Below are 17,555 nucleotides of genomic sequence, written 5' to 3'. Positions count from 1 at the left end.
ATGAGAGCAAATAAACTTGCCTTTATGTATGGAATTAATATTATTTATTCAGAAAATGCTTCAACGCTGCACCGGTGCCGGACGGGAAAGGATTCATAATTCCCAGCATAATGATTAAGTATAGAGGTAAAAGACAACAAATATTGCAAACGGCAATAATGTGCCTCAGCGTAATAACAAGAAGATTCAATCTGCTTGGGCTCCACAGGTTACAAGCACAAGGGTAAGAGCCGCCTCTATACACTACTGGTTTAATTGTCATAGAAAGCAATGCAATTTGTCCTAGAATGCCATTAACCTAGCACTGCTGAATCCACAGACAATTGGATCTGAACTGAGAAATCTTTTCGAGATACCTTTTAACAAAATTGACTTCTTAAAGGGACTGAATCACACCAATCTGTATCTTATTGGAACACATGTAGATGACAGATTTGGATCCCCCCACTCAAGATCCATTCATCACATGACTGGTCATACATTTCACGGGCCGAAATGTGATCACTAGGCCATCTTCTGTATAACAAGATCTTGTCTTCATGGGACAACCCTTTCAGCAGAGCTTAGGGTATGTGCATACTTTGAAAATTTGACGAAAAGTCTGTTGCGGAAACCACCGCTCGGGCCCGCACGCATCAAAGACTCCATTCTATGCACGAGTGGATTCCGTTGTCCATCCATCGAATGTGCGAGCGCAAATTTTCCGGGAAATTCCCGAAGTGTGCACATACCCTTAGATGGTAAATAGGGGTCTGATCTTTCCCCCTGCAGAGTAATATTCTCTTCATGATCAATACACCGCATGATCTATATACAAATTGGTTTGGATCAGAGATGAGCCAACCTGTGGCTGAAGTACTTGCAAGGTGTCCTGGAAAACATGGATACAGCCTATGGCCTATGGCTGTATCTATGTTGTCCAGTGAGCTGTAGGGCTGCATCCAACTTCTACAGCCACCGTAATCAAATGCAGGGCGTTCCGGTTCAGACAAAACAAAGCGTGCTTGAGGTTCGCTCATCTCAAGTTTGGATCTAACTAGGAAATAATCTTAACTACCCTTACTGCTCCAAAGCAGGCTTTCATGCAGAGGTCCACCTTAGAAAATGTTTTACGGCTTGTATAATGATGTTCGAGGTAACTTTATATATCTTGCAATGATCCTGGGTCAAATCCTATGGTAACCAGAGCTCTCTTGGTTGTCAATGGAACAGTGGACAAATGCTGTTGTCAGACACACCCTCATAAGGTACCCAACATTTCTAGAAAACTAGGACGTCAGAAATTTTAATTGGTGATGATCAGTGCAATGAAGTGGCAGAAGAACTCTGTGCCCTTTCATCTCTAGTGATAGGCCACCTCTCTTTGGACAGGTGGAATTAGCGGAGCATTGACTTGCAGACTTTCTACGAGCTCATAAACCACTCTGCAGCTGGTCATTAACATAGCACTTTTACCTCTTTAGTTTTGTGATCAGCCGGTGTGGCGTAACCTAGTACTCCGATCAAAACATCTATCATACTATCTATACCAGAGTGCGGCTGTTAACATTTTCTATATCAGATTACTGAACGGTACTAGGTTTATGGACAACATTTCTAGAGACATGGGTCTATGAAGACAATACGCCAGCCAAGAATGCTAAAAGATTTTCGTTCATCTTTCCACATTGTGCAAGTATACTGAAGTGATAACACTTGGTTATCTTTTCCTGCGTTCCAAGTAATTGTCAATGGTTTGTAAATGAGCTATTCTGCTCTACGTCCATGGTTTTGACTACTGGCATGTCTAACTATGTATGCTTCATGTCTTTGAACTTGACTACTGAGTGTGAGTACATGAAGCTGGAAAATGACCCTAAGCCTGTTCGTATGTTCAACTGTTAGTTTGTTGTAACCCTGTTGAACACTATATGTCAGGTCATTGCTACTTCTTGATTTATTATATAAGCCCATCATCCTACTCCCATTCTGTGCTGATTAGCGTCCATTCTAGTGACAGTTACCAACAGGTGACTACTCCCATAGCGGACAAATTGAAGATCCCAACAAATAAAGTCATACCAACATCAGAGGGATAAGGGCAGATCTCCTAAGGCCGTATTATTTGGCCCCAGAACCTGGGGGAAGCGAGTGCTGACCTGTCAGCTCAGTGCTCGCTTCCCCCTCATTCCCTGCTCGATGCACTATGTAATTATATGCACAGACAGCGAGCGGGAACCAGCAGGTGGCCATTGAAGTCAGTCGGTGCACAAATCGGACTCTTTCAACATGTTGAAAGACCACAATCCGCCGACATCAGGTATATCAGGTGATCGTGGCCTTATAATATGCGCTATTACACTAAACAATTATCGCCTGAAGGATCGGTAATCAGAAAAGTAGGGATGACAATCATTTAGTGTAATAGGGACTTTATACTATATATATATATATATATATATATATATATATATAGGCATCAAAGCAGTTTTGTTGAAGTCATTATCTCTCTACACAGCACAAGGGATGGTAATTCCAGCTAAATGTATAGAGAGAGGAGCCACAGGATCCTGAAATTGTGGACCTAAGACTATAGTTATTGGCAATCCCTTTGTAAAGAATGTGCTGAATCTAACATTTCAAGAGTCAGATAGCACAAGCTCATGAGTTACGATGGTGATAAATGACCTGGACATTACATGACCTTCCATACCTGAAATATACACTACTGCCTCTGTACTCGACGTATTCCAGATTCCGTAAAGAACAGACATTCTACAGTCAGAAAACATGATGCCTTATTATTTTAATGTACTAGTATTTTGCTTAATGAAAATTCTTAATTGTAATTCAATTAATTACATACACAGTCCCCAGTTAAAGCTTCCAATAAGACATTGGCTTTTCTAACAGGTCTAAAGGCACTTAACCAATTTTAATATATTAAGACCAATTTCCCTTGAATACTAATTAGTTCTTAATGATAAGATGAGGAGGGGAGCATCATAGAACGCAAGCGGCGGGATATAAAATTCAATTAGCCGTGGAAAGGACGCTCGTCTGCACAACTTGTATTTTAGAGGGTGGAAAGGGCCGGATTCTGAGCTTGTAAATCTCCGGCATATTTGGGGGAAGAGGACAGAACCTATATAAAGATGTGGGGGCGGACAATGCAAGCTGCATAATACATAATCTGCTTTGTGCTTAATGATACGGATACACTGTTCTTGCATACACAAAGTGTTATCTTCGCTCCTTCTACTGCTGTACATAGCAGCATGGGAAATACAAGGAAACACAATTAAAAGGGATATACCCATCTTGAAATGTTATGGCATATATCTAGGATACACCCAAATGTTAGTTGGGGGCCATCTTGGGCTCTAAACAGGGCTGTGTTGCAGATGTTGCAGTAGATAGATGGGAAGCTACAGTGCTTGGAAACACTGTGAAGGAGCTGAAGTGCTTAGCTAGCTCCTCTATTCTAAAGGTAGTCAATAGTCCTGTGCTCCTGAGGATAAGCCTGTGGATAAGCTCCTGTGGATTACCTGTGGATAAGCCACAAGTAAACAGCTCTGGCAACGGCTTATTTCGCAGAGAACAAATGAGTCGGACAGTGATTTTCCATCACACTGAAACCCTATCTCCACCAACATCACCTGACAGTGTAGTGTCACTAGAGCTCCACACACTTTATACTGATGGCCAAACCCGTCCAGCCATAAGGAGTCCTAAAAAACATGGATAAAGCTATAGGCTATGTGGCCAAAGCCAGACACTTTTCTGAAGTTTGCTCAACACTAACCACAAGTAGTGGGTACAGCGACAAATGTATTTGTGGGGTATAGGCTGCTAAAGGCTCTTTTGTTGGTGATGGCTTATTTTCAAAAGAACAAAATGATCAGGCACTTGAAATCAAACATGCCAGATCTACACAGTAGATGTTTAGCCTGTCTCAACAATTGCTACTGTGTCAGCAACCTTCTTTTTTTCTATTACTTCACATTGCTCATTAACCTAATATTAAAATTAAAGGCAAAATGAGCTAAATAGGTCAAAACTGTAAAGTGTTAATCCAACTGAATAGCGGATGGGGCCAATAAAACTTGCACTAAAATGTAATGTATTCTGTTTCCATCTGTTCATGACCCCCTCATCAGTTATCTAGAGATTCTCATTTCAGCAGTGCCGGAGTCAGAACCCTCTACGAAGATCCGTCATGAGCACGATAACCAGGACCTTATTCTTATATACAGAGGGAGTCAATCAATCACAGGTTATGGGCAAATTCTCCTAGCAAAAAGATCTGAAAAGCACAAATAAGTAAAGAATCAAGTATGTGAGAGTGGATTGTCTGCTCGGAGGTTGAACGCCAGGGCGCAAATACTTACTGTTCTCTCTGACCAGGCAGAACTCCAGGGAATTCTGACTTTCCAGTGTACTGTCCAGATCCACAGGAACATTAGGCTGGTTCTGCTTCTCTAGTCGATACTGAGGGCCTACAACATAAAAAACATAATTGGAGTTAAAGAAATAAAAGATTTCTAAGGTAATAAATAGATGTAAAGTGTTCCTGGCCCTGTAGGCTGTAGATAGGCTCCCCATAGACATCCCTACCCTGCTTCTCCTACCAACATGGGCAATGTTATTTCTACAGAAGGTAGATAACCCCTGGTGAAGGGGGGGGACAATGTGCCAATGTTCTGGCTGCTTTACTCATAGAAAACAATTGATCAGGTAAAGTAAAAAAAATAATATAAATATATATATATTTTTTTTACTATACAGTACTATGCTCTCCAAGTTCTCCTCGTCTTGGTTCCTAAATTGACACCAATAGTGAAGAACAACATAAGAAACCCGATAGAGATAGCTGGATAACAAAGGTGTTATCCAGGATTATAAAAAACATAGCTGTTTTTTTTTCCAGAAATAGCACCCCCTTGTCCTTAGGTTGTGTTTGGTACTGCAGCTCAGTTTCATTGAAGTGAATGGAGCAGAGTTGCAATACCACACACAACCTGAAGACAGATAACCCCTTTTAAAGAGTTACATTATTATTATATTATATTATATATATTAAAACTATATTAATTTTATTATTTTTTCTTCATCATGTCAGTTTCTGACACAGGTTTCACATCTTATCTCCACCTTAGCCTGGCACAATGAACACATCAGTTTACGGACTTTCCGGAGTTGAGTGCAGGATTTTAAAACAAACTGGTAAATTTGCATTGACAAATCTGATACTTTATCACTGCTGGGTAACAATGACTTGCAGTCACTCATGTGTGCACTGCATCAAAGCCTGAACTATGTCACCTGAATGAAGCAGCAGCATGGCATGTGACAATGTGCCACCTCATGCCGTACCACCTTCACTCATTCAGCTACAGGCCGTATGTATAAAGCTGTGCTTGAATGCCAGACCTGCTCTATCTGTCTCAATTCACTTCACGCCATCTGTTGTATGCATAATATATGACCACAAACCAGATTTTTATTATATATTGTAAACATCATTGGATTTATATGGTTTTTATTAACCACAGTACTTCCAATTTATGTATTGCTGAATGCACTCACTATAGTCGCAGTGACGGAGATGACTACAAGAGGGGAATCATTTATATTTCCCACCACTATATTGGTTCTGTCTGTTCTCTAAGAATTTTTTTTTTATAAATATATGCATATATACACATAACCCTAAAATGTATTAACTAGTTATTGAGCAAGCATTCCCCCTACAATGGGGGAGCTATTTGGTCATGCACTTACATAGCAATTCCTAAACATGAAGTCTCCCAGCAGCTGGGATATCGCAGTGGAAGAATGTTCTCCAAACTGGACAAATGCTCAAATTCTTGACTTACTGTGTAAAGTCCTTAGTTTTTAGTAACCTCTTATAGTTCGGTTTCCAAAAAAGCCGTGAGAAAAGATGTAAGGCCAAACTCTCACTTAGGAAATGAACATTGAAGCAGCCTAGGATCTTAGGCAGCCAGAGCGGAGCATACATGTACCCTGCTTTTCTAGAGATACAAATTTTCCAACAGCACCACCACAGAAAAATTAAAGCATTGCACTATGCTAGGTAAAATGAACAGAATGTCAGGCCATAGCTTCTTCTGGTTAAAGGAGAAGTCCGGCGAAAATTTTGTGTTGCCCCCAAAAGTTATACAAATCCCCAATAAACACTTATTACAGGAAATGCTTATAGTGAACGGGAAGTGCTTTTTTCCCGGCACTTACTACTGCATCAAGGCTTCATTTCCTGCATAAAATGATGATGTCACGACCGACTCCCAGAGCTGTGCGGGCTGTGGCTGCTGGAGAGGATGAGCGCAGGGGGACACAGGGCACTGGAGGGACACTGAGCATCCCTCTGCCATCATCCTCTCCAGCAGCCACAGCCCGCACAGCTCTGGGAGACGGGTCGTGACATCACCATTTTATCCAGGAAGTGAAGCCTTCATGCAGTAGTAAGTGCAGGGAAAAAAAGCACTTTAAAAACATTTCCCGTTTATATTGGTGATTTGTATAACTTTTGAGGGGCAACACAATACTTTCATAAAAAAATCTTGCCGGACTTCTCCTTTAACCGATAGGGGTCCCACATAAGGGACTAAGCCCATCTAACTCCCTAAGGCTGGGTTCACACTACGTATATTTGAGGCTGTATTTTTGAGGCTGTATAGCAACCAAAACCAGGAGTGGATTAAAAACACAGAAAGGATCTGTTCACATAATGTAGAAATTGAGTGGATGGCCGCCATATAATGCCAAATATTTGCTGTTATTTTAAAACAACGGCTGTTATATTGAAATAATGGCAGTTATTTACTGTTATATGGCGGCCATCCACTCAATTTCAACATTGTGTGGACAGATCCTTTCTGTGTTTTCAATCCACTCCTGGTTTTGGTTGCTATGAGGACCTGACTTGCGGACCAAATACTGCCTGAAATGTACGTAATGTGAACATAGCCTAATAGTGTATTTGAAACCTTGACAAATATATATTCATTGGTTATTAAAAACAGAACTTAAATGGGTTGACATTTCCAGGAAATTGTATTGGTTAATTATCCTATCAATATCAGATGACCCCACTAATCAGCTGTTTCCTGACCTATGATTCTGGCTTATGGTGCGTTTACACAGGAAGATTTATCTGACAGATTTTGGAAGCCAAAGCCAGGAATGGATTTAAAAAAAGGAGAAGTCTCAGTCTTTGCTTTATGACCCGGTCCCTGTTTAAGATCTGTTCCTGGCTTTGGCTTCAAAAATCTGTCAGATAAATCTGCCTGTGTAAACACACCATTACACTTACAACAGAGGAGGAATAAGACAGCACTTTACATTGTGTAATGGTCATTTAGGGTTTATGCAGCTCAGTTCTCATTTACCTCAATAGGAACTGATCTGCAGCAATCTGACAATGCCACTACACAATGTACGGTGCTGCCTGATTCCTGCTGTGTTCCAGTGTGTATGTTAGGGCCCTATTATCGTTAGCATAATCGTTAACGATAAACAATCCAAACAACCGCTATTGAGAAAGACCTGAAATCGTTCACCCAATTACATGGAACGATAATGATTGTTCTTGTGGTCGTCTTGTCGTCGTTATTGCGTTCGTCACTACTGCAAACGACGTCTTATTCAATGCGAACAATTTGCGAACGAGCAATGATAAAAACAGGTCCAGGTCTTATTAAACGATCAACGATTTCTCGTTCAGTCGTTAATCGTTAACTGCTATTTAAACAAACAATTATCGTTTAGATTTGAACAATTTAACGATAATCTGAACGATAATCGTCCCGTGGAATAGGGCCCTTAGTGACAGAGTTCTGGGCAGCAGGGATGCTGGGTGTCAGCACCCCACCACTCTGGTATCGATGAGCTATTTTGAGAATTTTGCCCTGAAAACCACTTTAAATTTGAAACAAGACTTTTTACTTTGGCCTTTCCTTTGCATCGCCGGGGGATGTGATCATCAATTCATTCTGACCCTCACATGGTGTCTCTATTGTACAGCCCCTCTTAAAGGCCCTTTTACTGGTCCCAACTCTCAGCAGACAACTGAGAAGGTGGTTGTTAGTTGGTGATCGCATCTTTTGTGTGGCCAATAAAATCCATATTATTGGTCAGACATCGCCCTGGGTAATGATGAGGTTAATAGACGTACAAATAAAAGAAAAAGATATCGTGGTGCAGCCCAGACACTGGATTAATGGAGCCCTGTTAGGGTTCTGTGAATGAGCATCGATCACAGAGATTCGAGTTCATCCCCTTGAGTCCGTCACCTCACTCCATTCATAAGACACGGGTGTTATCTGCTTGTACTGGACATATAAAAACAAGCACTTATAAAGTAAGCCCAGACGGAAGAGGTTAAACGTCTTGCAGCCTCCAGGGAGTTCCTACTTTACAGCATTTATTGCTAGAGCTGAACTGGGGTCTCCCTGTGACATCATGCAGAGGACCGCAGGCCTCCTGTACCCTTTACAGAGACCTTAAAAATGTCAGCGGCCTGAGAGGAAACAAGTTTGTTTATGTGGCAGCGGGAGGCGTTTATGTGAGGCAGTAATACGGCCGTCAGGAGAGAGGCAGGCGCAATGATTGATCTACTGCACAAGCACGCCTTGTTCTGGGTCACAAGCAGATTTAACTATGGGCTAGCACGGTCAAGGTCCGAACTGCTGGCCGGCTATCGTCAAAGAGCACATACTGTACTGCGACCAACAATACTATTAAATTATTGCTCTATAGTCCAGACACATATACAATAGCGGGGCAATTCATCTCCCAATACTACTAAAAAAAAATAAAATTATAATTTTTGCAACTTTAGGCATAAAGTGACACAACTCAGTCTGGAGTACAGTCATGTATACACGAGTTATCTGGAGGCTTCTGGGCCCCTCTGCAGACTCTGAACTGGTCCCCAATCTAGAATGTGCAGTTCATAATACTGCTGTGTAATGTGGCAGAGGGGCTGTAGGACCCCCTGACACTGCTAACTCTGCACCCACTACAGCGATTGTAAAGCCTGAGGTCACTGGCAGCTGTAGAGTTAATGATTGTGCTATGCATCTAATAAGGCCGTTGCCCTGTATTATCATTGCAGAGGTAAGTCAGGAACTTTACTTTGTTTTTAGTTTCATACCATTAATAAATTGCAATGACAGGCTAAATATTTGCATAAAGTACATTGTGAAACCAGAAAAAAATTAAATGTGTGGTGAAATTGAAAAAAAAAAAACCCACTTTTTTTTTAATTTGGGGAGGTTTTGTGTTTACGCCGTTTGCCCTATCGTAAAACTGACTTGTTATATAAGTTTTTACGATTACAACCATATGTAACATGTATAACTTTTATTTTATTTTATGGCTTTTAAAAAATTAAAAACCTTTTTTTAAAAATATATGTTCCTTAAAATCGCTCTATTCCCAGGCTTATAACGCTTTTATCCTTTGGTCTATGGGGCTGTGTGCGGTGTCATTTTTTGCGCCATGATTTGTACTTTCTTTCGGTACCTTGATTGTGCATATATGACTTTTTGATCGCTTTTTATTACAATTTTTCTGGATTTTATGCAACCAAAAATGCGCAATTTTACACTTTGGAATTTTTGGGCGCTTACGCCGTTTACCGTGCGAGATCAGGAATTAAATAAATTAACGACCTCAGGGTGTATATTTACAAATCTGTATAACCTTCTGGCACCAGTTTTTATTTTTCACCTGAGTACCCCTTTAATCCTTTGACTGCTGTGGTCTACTGTGACATGAAGGAAGGAGGCTCCTCCCTTCAAATCAGACCACTGAGTTTCCTGGTGGGACCATACTTGGCTTTATGTTTTGGTGAGTATTTTTTTCTAAATAATTCTGCTCAGGCTGCTGTAGACATAGACCCTAGACCTAGACCCTATACTCACCTTCCCCTCTTCACCACTACTTCTCACCGGGCAGGGTTTACTGCACAACTATCCTGGCTGGTGTCAGTGTCGGCATGAGGAATCTCCCACAGGGATGGCATACTGCTGTAGCCACTGACTTACTGAACTTGAATCTACACCAGGAAGTTCTGCGCAAAAAGACGGACTATGTAAGAACAGTGGAAGATGGGTATAGTGTTTTCTACTTTACAGTAACCTGTGTAGAAAAATACTCCCAGGAATACTCCTTACACAATAGACATGTGTCAGCTGAATCTACTGATTAATACGGGATCGACAGCCAATCTAATCTATATAGCAGCCTCCTGACTTTATAAGTTTAAATGAAATAGTAACCCTTTATACATTGGAACAACAGGAGCTCAAGGAGATCAGCATTGGAGAACTAAAGGAGAACTGCTGAGCTCAATTTGCTGAAAATAAAATCCAAGAAAATCCCTTTTCTGTTAAAACTTATGAGAATAAAGAAATGTAGATACTGCCCTTCATGGGTTATCAGGTTCGCTTTTCTCTTTTGCAAAGAAACAAACCACTGTGTTGAAAGTAGGATTGGCGTATGCAGCGATAAAACAAAAGCGCAGGTTAAAGGAACAATCATGGTCAAAAATAGAAAAAGAAAGGTAAAAAGAAGAAGCCTCCAACCGATGAAAGTGGGGTGTCTGAGCTATAAATACCTGTGGCCGGCTGTCAGGAATCACGCAGGAAAATCCAGGCCGTCACTTCTTGTTTGGAGGAAAAAAGTTATCCTTTCAGTCAAGGATTAAAAAAGGGAAGAAAAGGCCCAGTGTAACTTTTATCTGAGATAGTGATGTCTGTAAACTCTATCTCTCTTTTCTGCTGACAAGCGGCGGCTGAGATAAGATTGGAAGCGAGGCTCCCTTTGCTGGGATAAATAAATAATCAATAGTCATCTAAATGGAAATGAGGAACGGTGCCCCCCCCCCCCTCACACCACCACCTTCTGATAACAGGACCCCTTATCAAGGATCCAATTTTTCAGGCCTGGGCCTTATCAACATCACTCAGCTCTAAGGTAATGTGCTAGAGGGAAGGGGGGAAAAATCCTGCTGCTAAATTGAAGCAATTGAATGAGATCAGTTTAGTGAGGTGTTGGTTACCCGCAGTTCAAATGTTTAGAAATGCAATTTTGCTCCCATTATGTAGCAGTGGAGGTGAGAGATATGCAGGGAAATGCTTGGGGCATTAATGTGACAGCGACTTAACTCTGGCGAGGCCGGGGCAGCGCTCCTGATTTCAGAGGTACAATACCTGGATGATAACTTACAGTGCCTGCTACCCTATGGCCCATAGACACCACAGAGACAAAGCAATGTGGAAAATTATAAGAAAAAGAAGAACTAGTAAAAAAAAATGTTTTATCACTTTTTTTTTCTTGAAACAGCAACTGGTCATCAAAAAACAACAAAAAAGTATCCAGCCCTTTATATAGGAATGATTAACAGTGAAATAGTTTGTCCCCATTTTAAAGCAAAGGTACCATTACTTAAAACTATTTTTTTTTTACATTACCCTGTTAGTGCTGGTGCGGGGATCCCGGTGGCAAGGTCCTTTTTTCAAAACACCACCCGGTTTCCGCGTTTTATTGCTGTGCACCAGCCTGGCTCTATGCACTGGAGGTGGGCCTGGCACCCCCAGTATGACAGTCTTCCCCTTTGCTGATGCAGCTCCATTAAAATAAAGCAGGACCATGTCACCAAGAGGAGGGGATATTGTCATGCTGGGGGCACCGGACCCACCTCCAGTATATACACCCGTGCCAGTGCACAACATGAAAATGGCAAAAAAAAAAAAAAAAAAAAAAGGGAGATCAAGATCAAGGTAGGCAAGTATGCTCTTCTTTTTTATTTTGAAGAAAAAAAAAAAAAAAAAAAAAAAAAAATATATATATATATATATATATATATATGTGTGTGTATATATATATATACATACATATATATATATATATATATACACACACACACATATATACATATATATACATATATATATTATTTTTTTCTCTCTCTTAAAAGGCTATATTAAAGGACAAGTGCCATGAAAAACTTTTTCCCAGAAATTGAAGCACATTACAAAGTTATATAACTCTGTAATATGCTTCAATCACCTATCTGCCTCCCTTCCCTGTCTTTTCCCCCCTCCACCACCCACCAGGAAGTGTCCTGACTCACACAGACCTGATTATTATCGTCACCGTCACCAGGCAGCTCCTTCTTGTGAGGATGAGTCATCAGCAGAAGGGATGGTCTAGGTCCTGTTACACCAGCCTCCCCTCCCCAGTCCAAGTGATGGCTTGCAGTTGTTCAGCCATTGGGAGCTGAGCAAGCTGAGTCACCTGACAAGGCAGGGGAGGGGGGGGGGGCTGCTGTAACAGGAGAAGGAGCTGAGAGAGGAGCTTGGTGACGGTGACGACAGTAATTAGGTCTGTGTGAGTTTCTTACACTTCCTGGTGGGGGGTGGAGGGGGGAAAAGACAGGGAAGGGAGGCAGATAGGTGATTGAAGCATATTACAGAGTTATATAACTTTGTAATGTGCTTCAATTACTGAGAAAAGGTTTTTCATGGCACTTGTCCTTTAATCTTTGTCCATTACACTTGTGCCACTGGAATATTTACACTTTAGTGTTTATTTAAATTTTTTTACCATGACAGGTGGTTATATCTACACCAGCACACTGGCTGGTCAGAATACACCATTTATGTGATATTACAGAATTATGGCGAGTCCAACTGTAAGAGATTCTATGATTTTTAATATATGCAAAGTGACAACAGTGATATTTACTATATGAACCCTGCTGCGATCCGTTTCTTTTAGTCCCCTGAGGAAGTTAGTGGTGGACTAACAATACACATGAGGCAGGAAGGGTGCGGGTCTCTATCCTCACATCTACCATAAAATTTTTCATTTGCATCTTTCCACTTATTTGATTCACTGCATCATTTGAGAAAATGTTTTTTTTATTATTATTATTTGTAGGTATCTTATAGGGCTTCTATATTTTAACAGATTAACCTTATCGCTGTTTTTAATAGTGTGTCCACTGTAAGGCTAGTTCCGTTTAAAATGACAGCCGTTATTTTGAGTCTAAAATAACGGACGTTTTTCGAAGCCTGGCATCCCCTTATTGCACTTATTGACGGGTGTTTGCACATTATCTAAGTTTGGGTTACTAATTGCCGTTTGGTTGTGGCTTAAAGGACACCTGTCAACCCCCGTGCCGGGGTGACAGGCTCCCGACCCCCTGTTAGATCCCCCTATTAGATCCCCCTATACTTACGTGATCCCACCGGGTCCCGCATCCTGAGCCGGTCGGGTCACGGAGATATCAGCGCCCGAAGCTTGGCGCACGCTGACAGCAGTCAGATGCCCATAGAGAATGAATGGGGAGTCCGACGCTCTGTCATTCTCTATGGTCATCGGACTCATCTCTCAGCGCGCATGCCGGGCTTTGGGCGCTGATATCTCCGTGACCCTACCGGCTCAGGAAGCGGGACCACGTGAGTATAGAGGGATCTAACAGGGGGTCGGGAGCCTGTCACCCCGGAACGGGGGGTGACAGGTCCTCTTTAATTGAAAAATCCATTGAATTTAATAGTAAAAACGGTGACAATAGAAGAACTGTGTGTGAAAAACTATTACAAAACGTCCGCTATTTGCAAAAAATGTCTGAAAATCTGTCTGTTCATTATTTTGACGTCTGCGGCAAAACGTCTGTTTTTCAATGCATTGTGTGCATAGGACGTCCGTCTTCGCATTGACTTCAATGCAATTGCATTGAAGTCAATTAAATTGCTGCAAAAACTGACGTTTTTTTAAACAGCGAAATCGGATGTTTTCTCTCCATTTTTGACATTGTGTGAACATAGCCTATGGCTATGTTCCCACGGCGTATCAGACCGGCCGTTCCGTGACCCCAGCTGGGTCGCTGAACGGCCGGTCTGTGCCCGGATCATCGCGGCCGGTACTTAAGTACGGGGCCGCGGAGCTCTGATGCAGGCGCATCAGCACGCGCCCGCATCAGAGCTTCCCATAGCACGCAGTGAAGCAAGTGGCCGGAGCTGCTCGCTTCACTGTGTGAACTGAGAGGTCTTTCAGTGAATTCCGGCCACAGAAAACTGACCTGTCAGTTTTTTCCGGCGCTGTATGGGATCCCGGCCGGAGCGCATACAATGTGTGTACGCTCTGGCCGGGATCCCATTGCATATAAGGCTTTGTTACACACCGCAAAACTACGGCCGTAGTTCTGCGGCAAGAACTAGGGCTGTAATTTTACGCAGTGTGAACATAGCCTAAAAGTGCAATACTATTTTTTTTTTTTTTTTATCCTCAGGCTTTTTTTTTTTTTTTTTTATAGATTTCTCATGTTTTGCCCAGGGTAGGCTTTACACTCTTAATGACTGATTACATTATTTCAGTGCCTGCCTACTGGTTTTAATATGTTTACATCTGCGTCAGTGGCTTAGATGGAGTCCGCCATAACCAAAATACGAGACATAAAATGGTCAAACAATAGACACCAGATGATGTTGGGCACTCTTTAAGTGTGTTAACAAAAGGCCTTCTCTCCCTCTGTATCAGGTCTGTCATGTACTATGTTTTAGGTCTGTATTTTTAACCCCTTATCAGATGATGAAAAAATTAATTATAATTAATGATAAAGTAATCCATTCTCCATCAGCTTCACAAAGTTTAAAGGAGCAGCAGTGAGCATGCCCGACCACCTCTCCATTCAAACATAGGACACACCTTGTTCTAGTGATCAGTGGGGGTCCAGTGGTCAGATACTCATCACCTAATCTGAGTATTGTTGGTGGGAAGACCCCTTTAACACTCCCAAGTAAAAACGTCTTAGCGCTTTTAAAGGCTGTGACATGTCTTAGAAAGTTTCTTCATATTGCAAATTATTAAAAAAATGTTATTTCCTTTTCTATTCTTAGAGCCAAAGCTAAAGATTCGGCCTTTCCAGCTGGATGTTTATAAAGATAGAATACCTAACATCAATCAATAGAAACATGCAGACATACAGTGAATGCTTACAAAAGGCTGGGACATGTCCGTAACATATGAAATCCTTTAAAAAGCACACATTCTCCTCAGAATTTTATAGTTTGAATACAGGATGCATCAAATATAAAAAATCATTTGTTACCAAAAGGGAGAAAATACAAATAAAGAAAAAAAAATACTTCAAGTGTAGAATGAGAACAATAGAGACATAAGTATGGAACTAAATACAGACAAAACAATCTATATCTATAACTAGACCCACAAGAGGATTTGCATATTCATTTGAGAAAATATACTTTATATATATATATATTTTTTTTCAGGATATGGAAACCCGTGTGTGTCCATGAGAAGCACCTATTTCTGCCCATTATATCACTTGTATATTACTTTTTTTTTTTACTTGTACCACCCTCCATAAGCTCTCTAATTTTCAGTTGTCCCTGAGCTAGTGGGCATAGAATGGATTCTACAATGTCTCCCATACACTGCACACACTAAGTAGGGGAGACTCTGCTCTACTATATCTCTACAGCACACCATCAGAAGCAGTAGCAGCATAGAGGACATAGAGAAGTGCAGCTGAGATCTAACCCTAACTAGAATTCCCTGTGCCTCAGTCTACAGCTGTTCCCTTGCCTTCCCACTCTGACCAAATCCACCTCAAGAAAGATTTTTGCAATTTACTAATGGATGATGAATCTGGGAGGAAGGGGCAGAAAAGGAGTCTGGTGAGTAGAGAAAGGCAGGTTTCTCTGATAAGATACATTACAGTTTCTAAGGGCCCTATTCCACGGGACGATTATTGTTCGAAAAATCATTAGGTCGTCCGTAATTGAACAATAAACATTTTGTGTAATAGCAGACAACGATTAAACATTCAATGAGAAACTGTTGGTCTCTTGATAGAATTTAGACCTATTTTTATCGATGATTATTTGCAAATCTTTCAGTGTAGTTGTTTGGTTGTTTGCAGTAGCGATGACAGGACGACTGCAAGAGCAATCATAAGTAATGATCATCATTCCGTGTAATTGGGTGAACGATTTCAGGTTGTTCGCCATAGCAATCGCATGAGATCGTTTATCGCTAATCATCGAAAAATCACTTTGTAGAATAGGACCCTTAGTCTTAGAAGGAGAAGAAAAATACATTGAATGTCACCAGGAAAATACAGAAGACTTTTAAAAGAAATTTAGAAGACTTAGATGATATTCCAACATTTATCTCAAATATTCACTGGATAGGTGATAAATGTTGGATATTCCTCCCCATCGCCATAGAACGTGCTCTCTAGAACTCTATAAAAGACACAGAAACAAAGGGTGCTCATTCACATCGATGTAACATTTATTATCTCCTATCTGTGAAGGAATTATCGACTTGACTACTGCTTTAAATATAAGACCATCTTCATAAGAGGGGCTACAACTCCCAATAGCCCTTTCAATCAACTATCTTAGCGATGAAGATATAGAGAGTCAGAGACCTATTCACTATACAGCTAGTCAGCCAATATATATATATATATATATACGGTATATATTTCAGTTAGTGCTACCTCATTTAGCTGTTCCTTTATATGTATATATTCCTGGAATCCTTTCCTTAGTTGGAAACTACATCTGCCTCTGTGCTCTTAATGGGGTCACTTCCTGTATAATGCTGCTTGATGGGGTCACTTCCTGTATGATGCTGCTTGATGGGGTCACTTCCTGTATGATGCTGCTTAGTGGGGTCACTTCCTGTATGATGCTGCTTGATGGGGTCACTTCCTGTATGATGCTGCTTGATGGGGTCACTTCCTGTATGATGCTGCTTGATGGGGTCACTTCCTGTATGATGCTGCTTGATGGGGTCACTTCCTGTATGATGCTGCTTGATGGGGTCACTTCCTGTATGACGCTGCTTGATGGGGTCACTTCCTGTATGACGCTGCTTGATGGGGTCACTTCCTGTATGATGCTGCTACATATCTTGTTACAAGCAGCAACTGCTATTACAGCTACTAAGGATGAGTATACATTGTCAGTATCATACACTTGTCTACATTGTCCTTCCAGCAGACAGAGAGGCATCGGCTTTAGCTGACCATCTATTCTGGACCGATGCATCAAGGGATTGAAAGCAAATATGAAGGGGACAATTTGTATAATTATAGAGCCCCAAATGAATGTTTAAAGGGGTTGTCTTTTTCTTTTAAATCAACTGGTATCACAAAGTTATATAGATTTGTAATTTACGTCTATAAAAAAATCTCATGTCTTCCCATACTTATTAGCTACTGTATGTCCTGCAGGAAATGTTGTTTTATTTTCAGTCTGACACAGTCCTCTCTGCTGACATCTCTGGCCGAGACAGGAACTCTGTCTCGGTTTTCTATGAATCCCCATAAAAAAACAACTTCTGTTCTGGACAGTTCTAGAGATGAGCCAACCGGGTTCGGGTTCGAGTCGATCCGAACTCGAACGTTCGGTATTTGATTAGCGGTGGCTGCTGAACTTGGATAAAGCTCTAAGGTTGTCTGGAAAACATGGATACAGCCAATGACTATATCCATGTTTTCCACATAG

At 41.1% G+C, this 17,555-nt stretch overlaps 1 protein-coding gene across 1 annotated transcript in view; it reads right to left on the bottom strand.

Moving 5' to 3' along the window:
* The window catches only part of MAPKAP1 (MAPK associated protein 1), a 113,141-nt gene that overhangs the window by 32,792 nt on the left and 62,794 nt on the right, over nucleotides 1–17,555 (bottom strand). The window contains exon 7 of the mRNA XM_069985802.1: nucleotides 4,371–4,478. Within this exon, the coding sequence (XP_069841903.1) occupies nucleotides 4,371–4,478 (108 nt within the window). The remainder of the gene's footprint in view (nucleotides 1–4,370; nucleotides 4,479–17,555) is intronic.

This window comes from Dendropsophus ebraccatus, chromosome 10 (genome assembly GCF_027789765.1).
Source record: "Dendropsophus ebraccatus isolate aDenEbr1 chromosome 10, aDenEbr1.pat, whole genome shotgun sequence".
Classification (NCBI taxonomy): domain Eukaryota; kingdom Metazoa; phylum Chordata; class Amphibia; order Anura; family Hylidae; genus Dendropsophus; species Dendropsophus ebraccatus.
The sequence above is the reverse complement of the archived record's forward strand: the minus strand, read 5'-3'. Positions and strand labels throughout refer to the sequence as shown.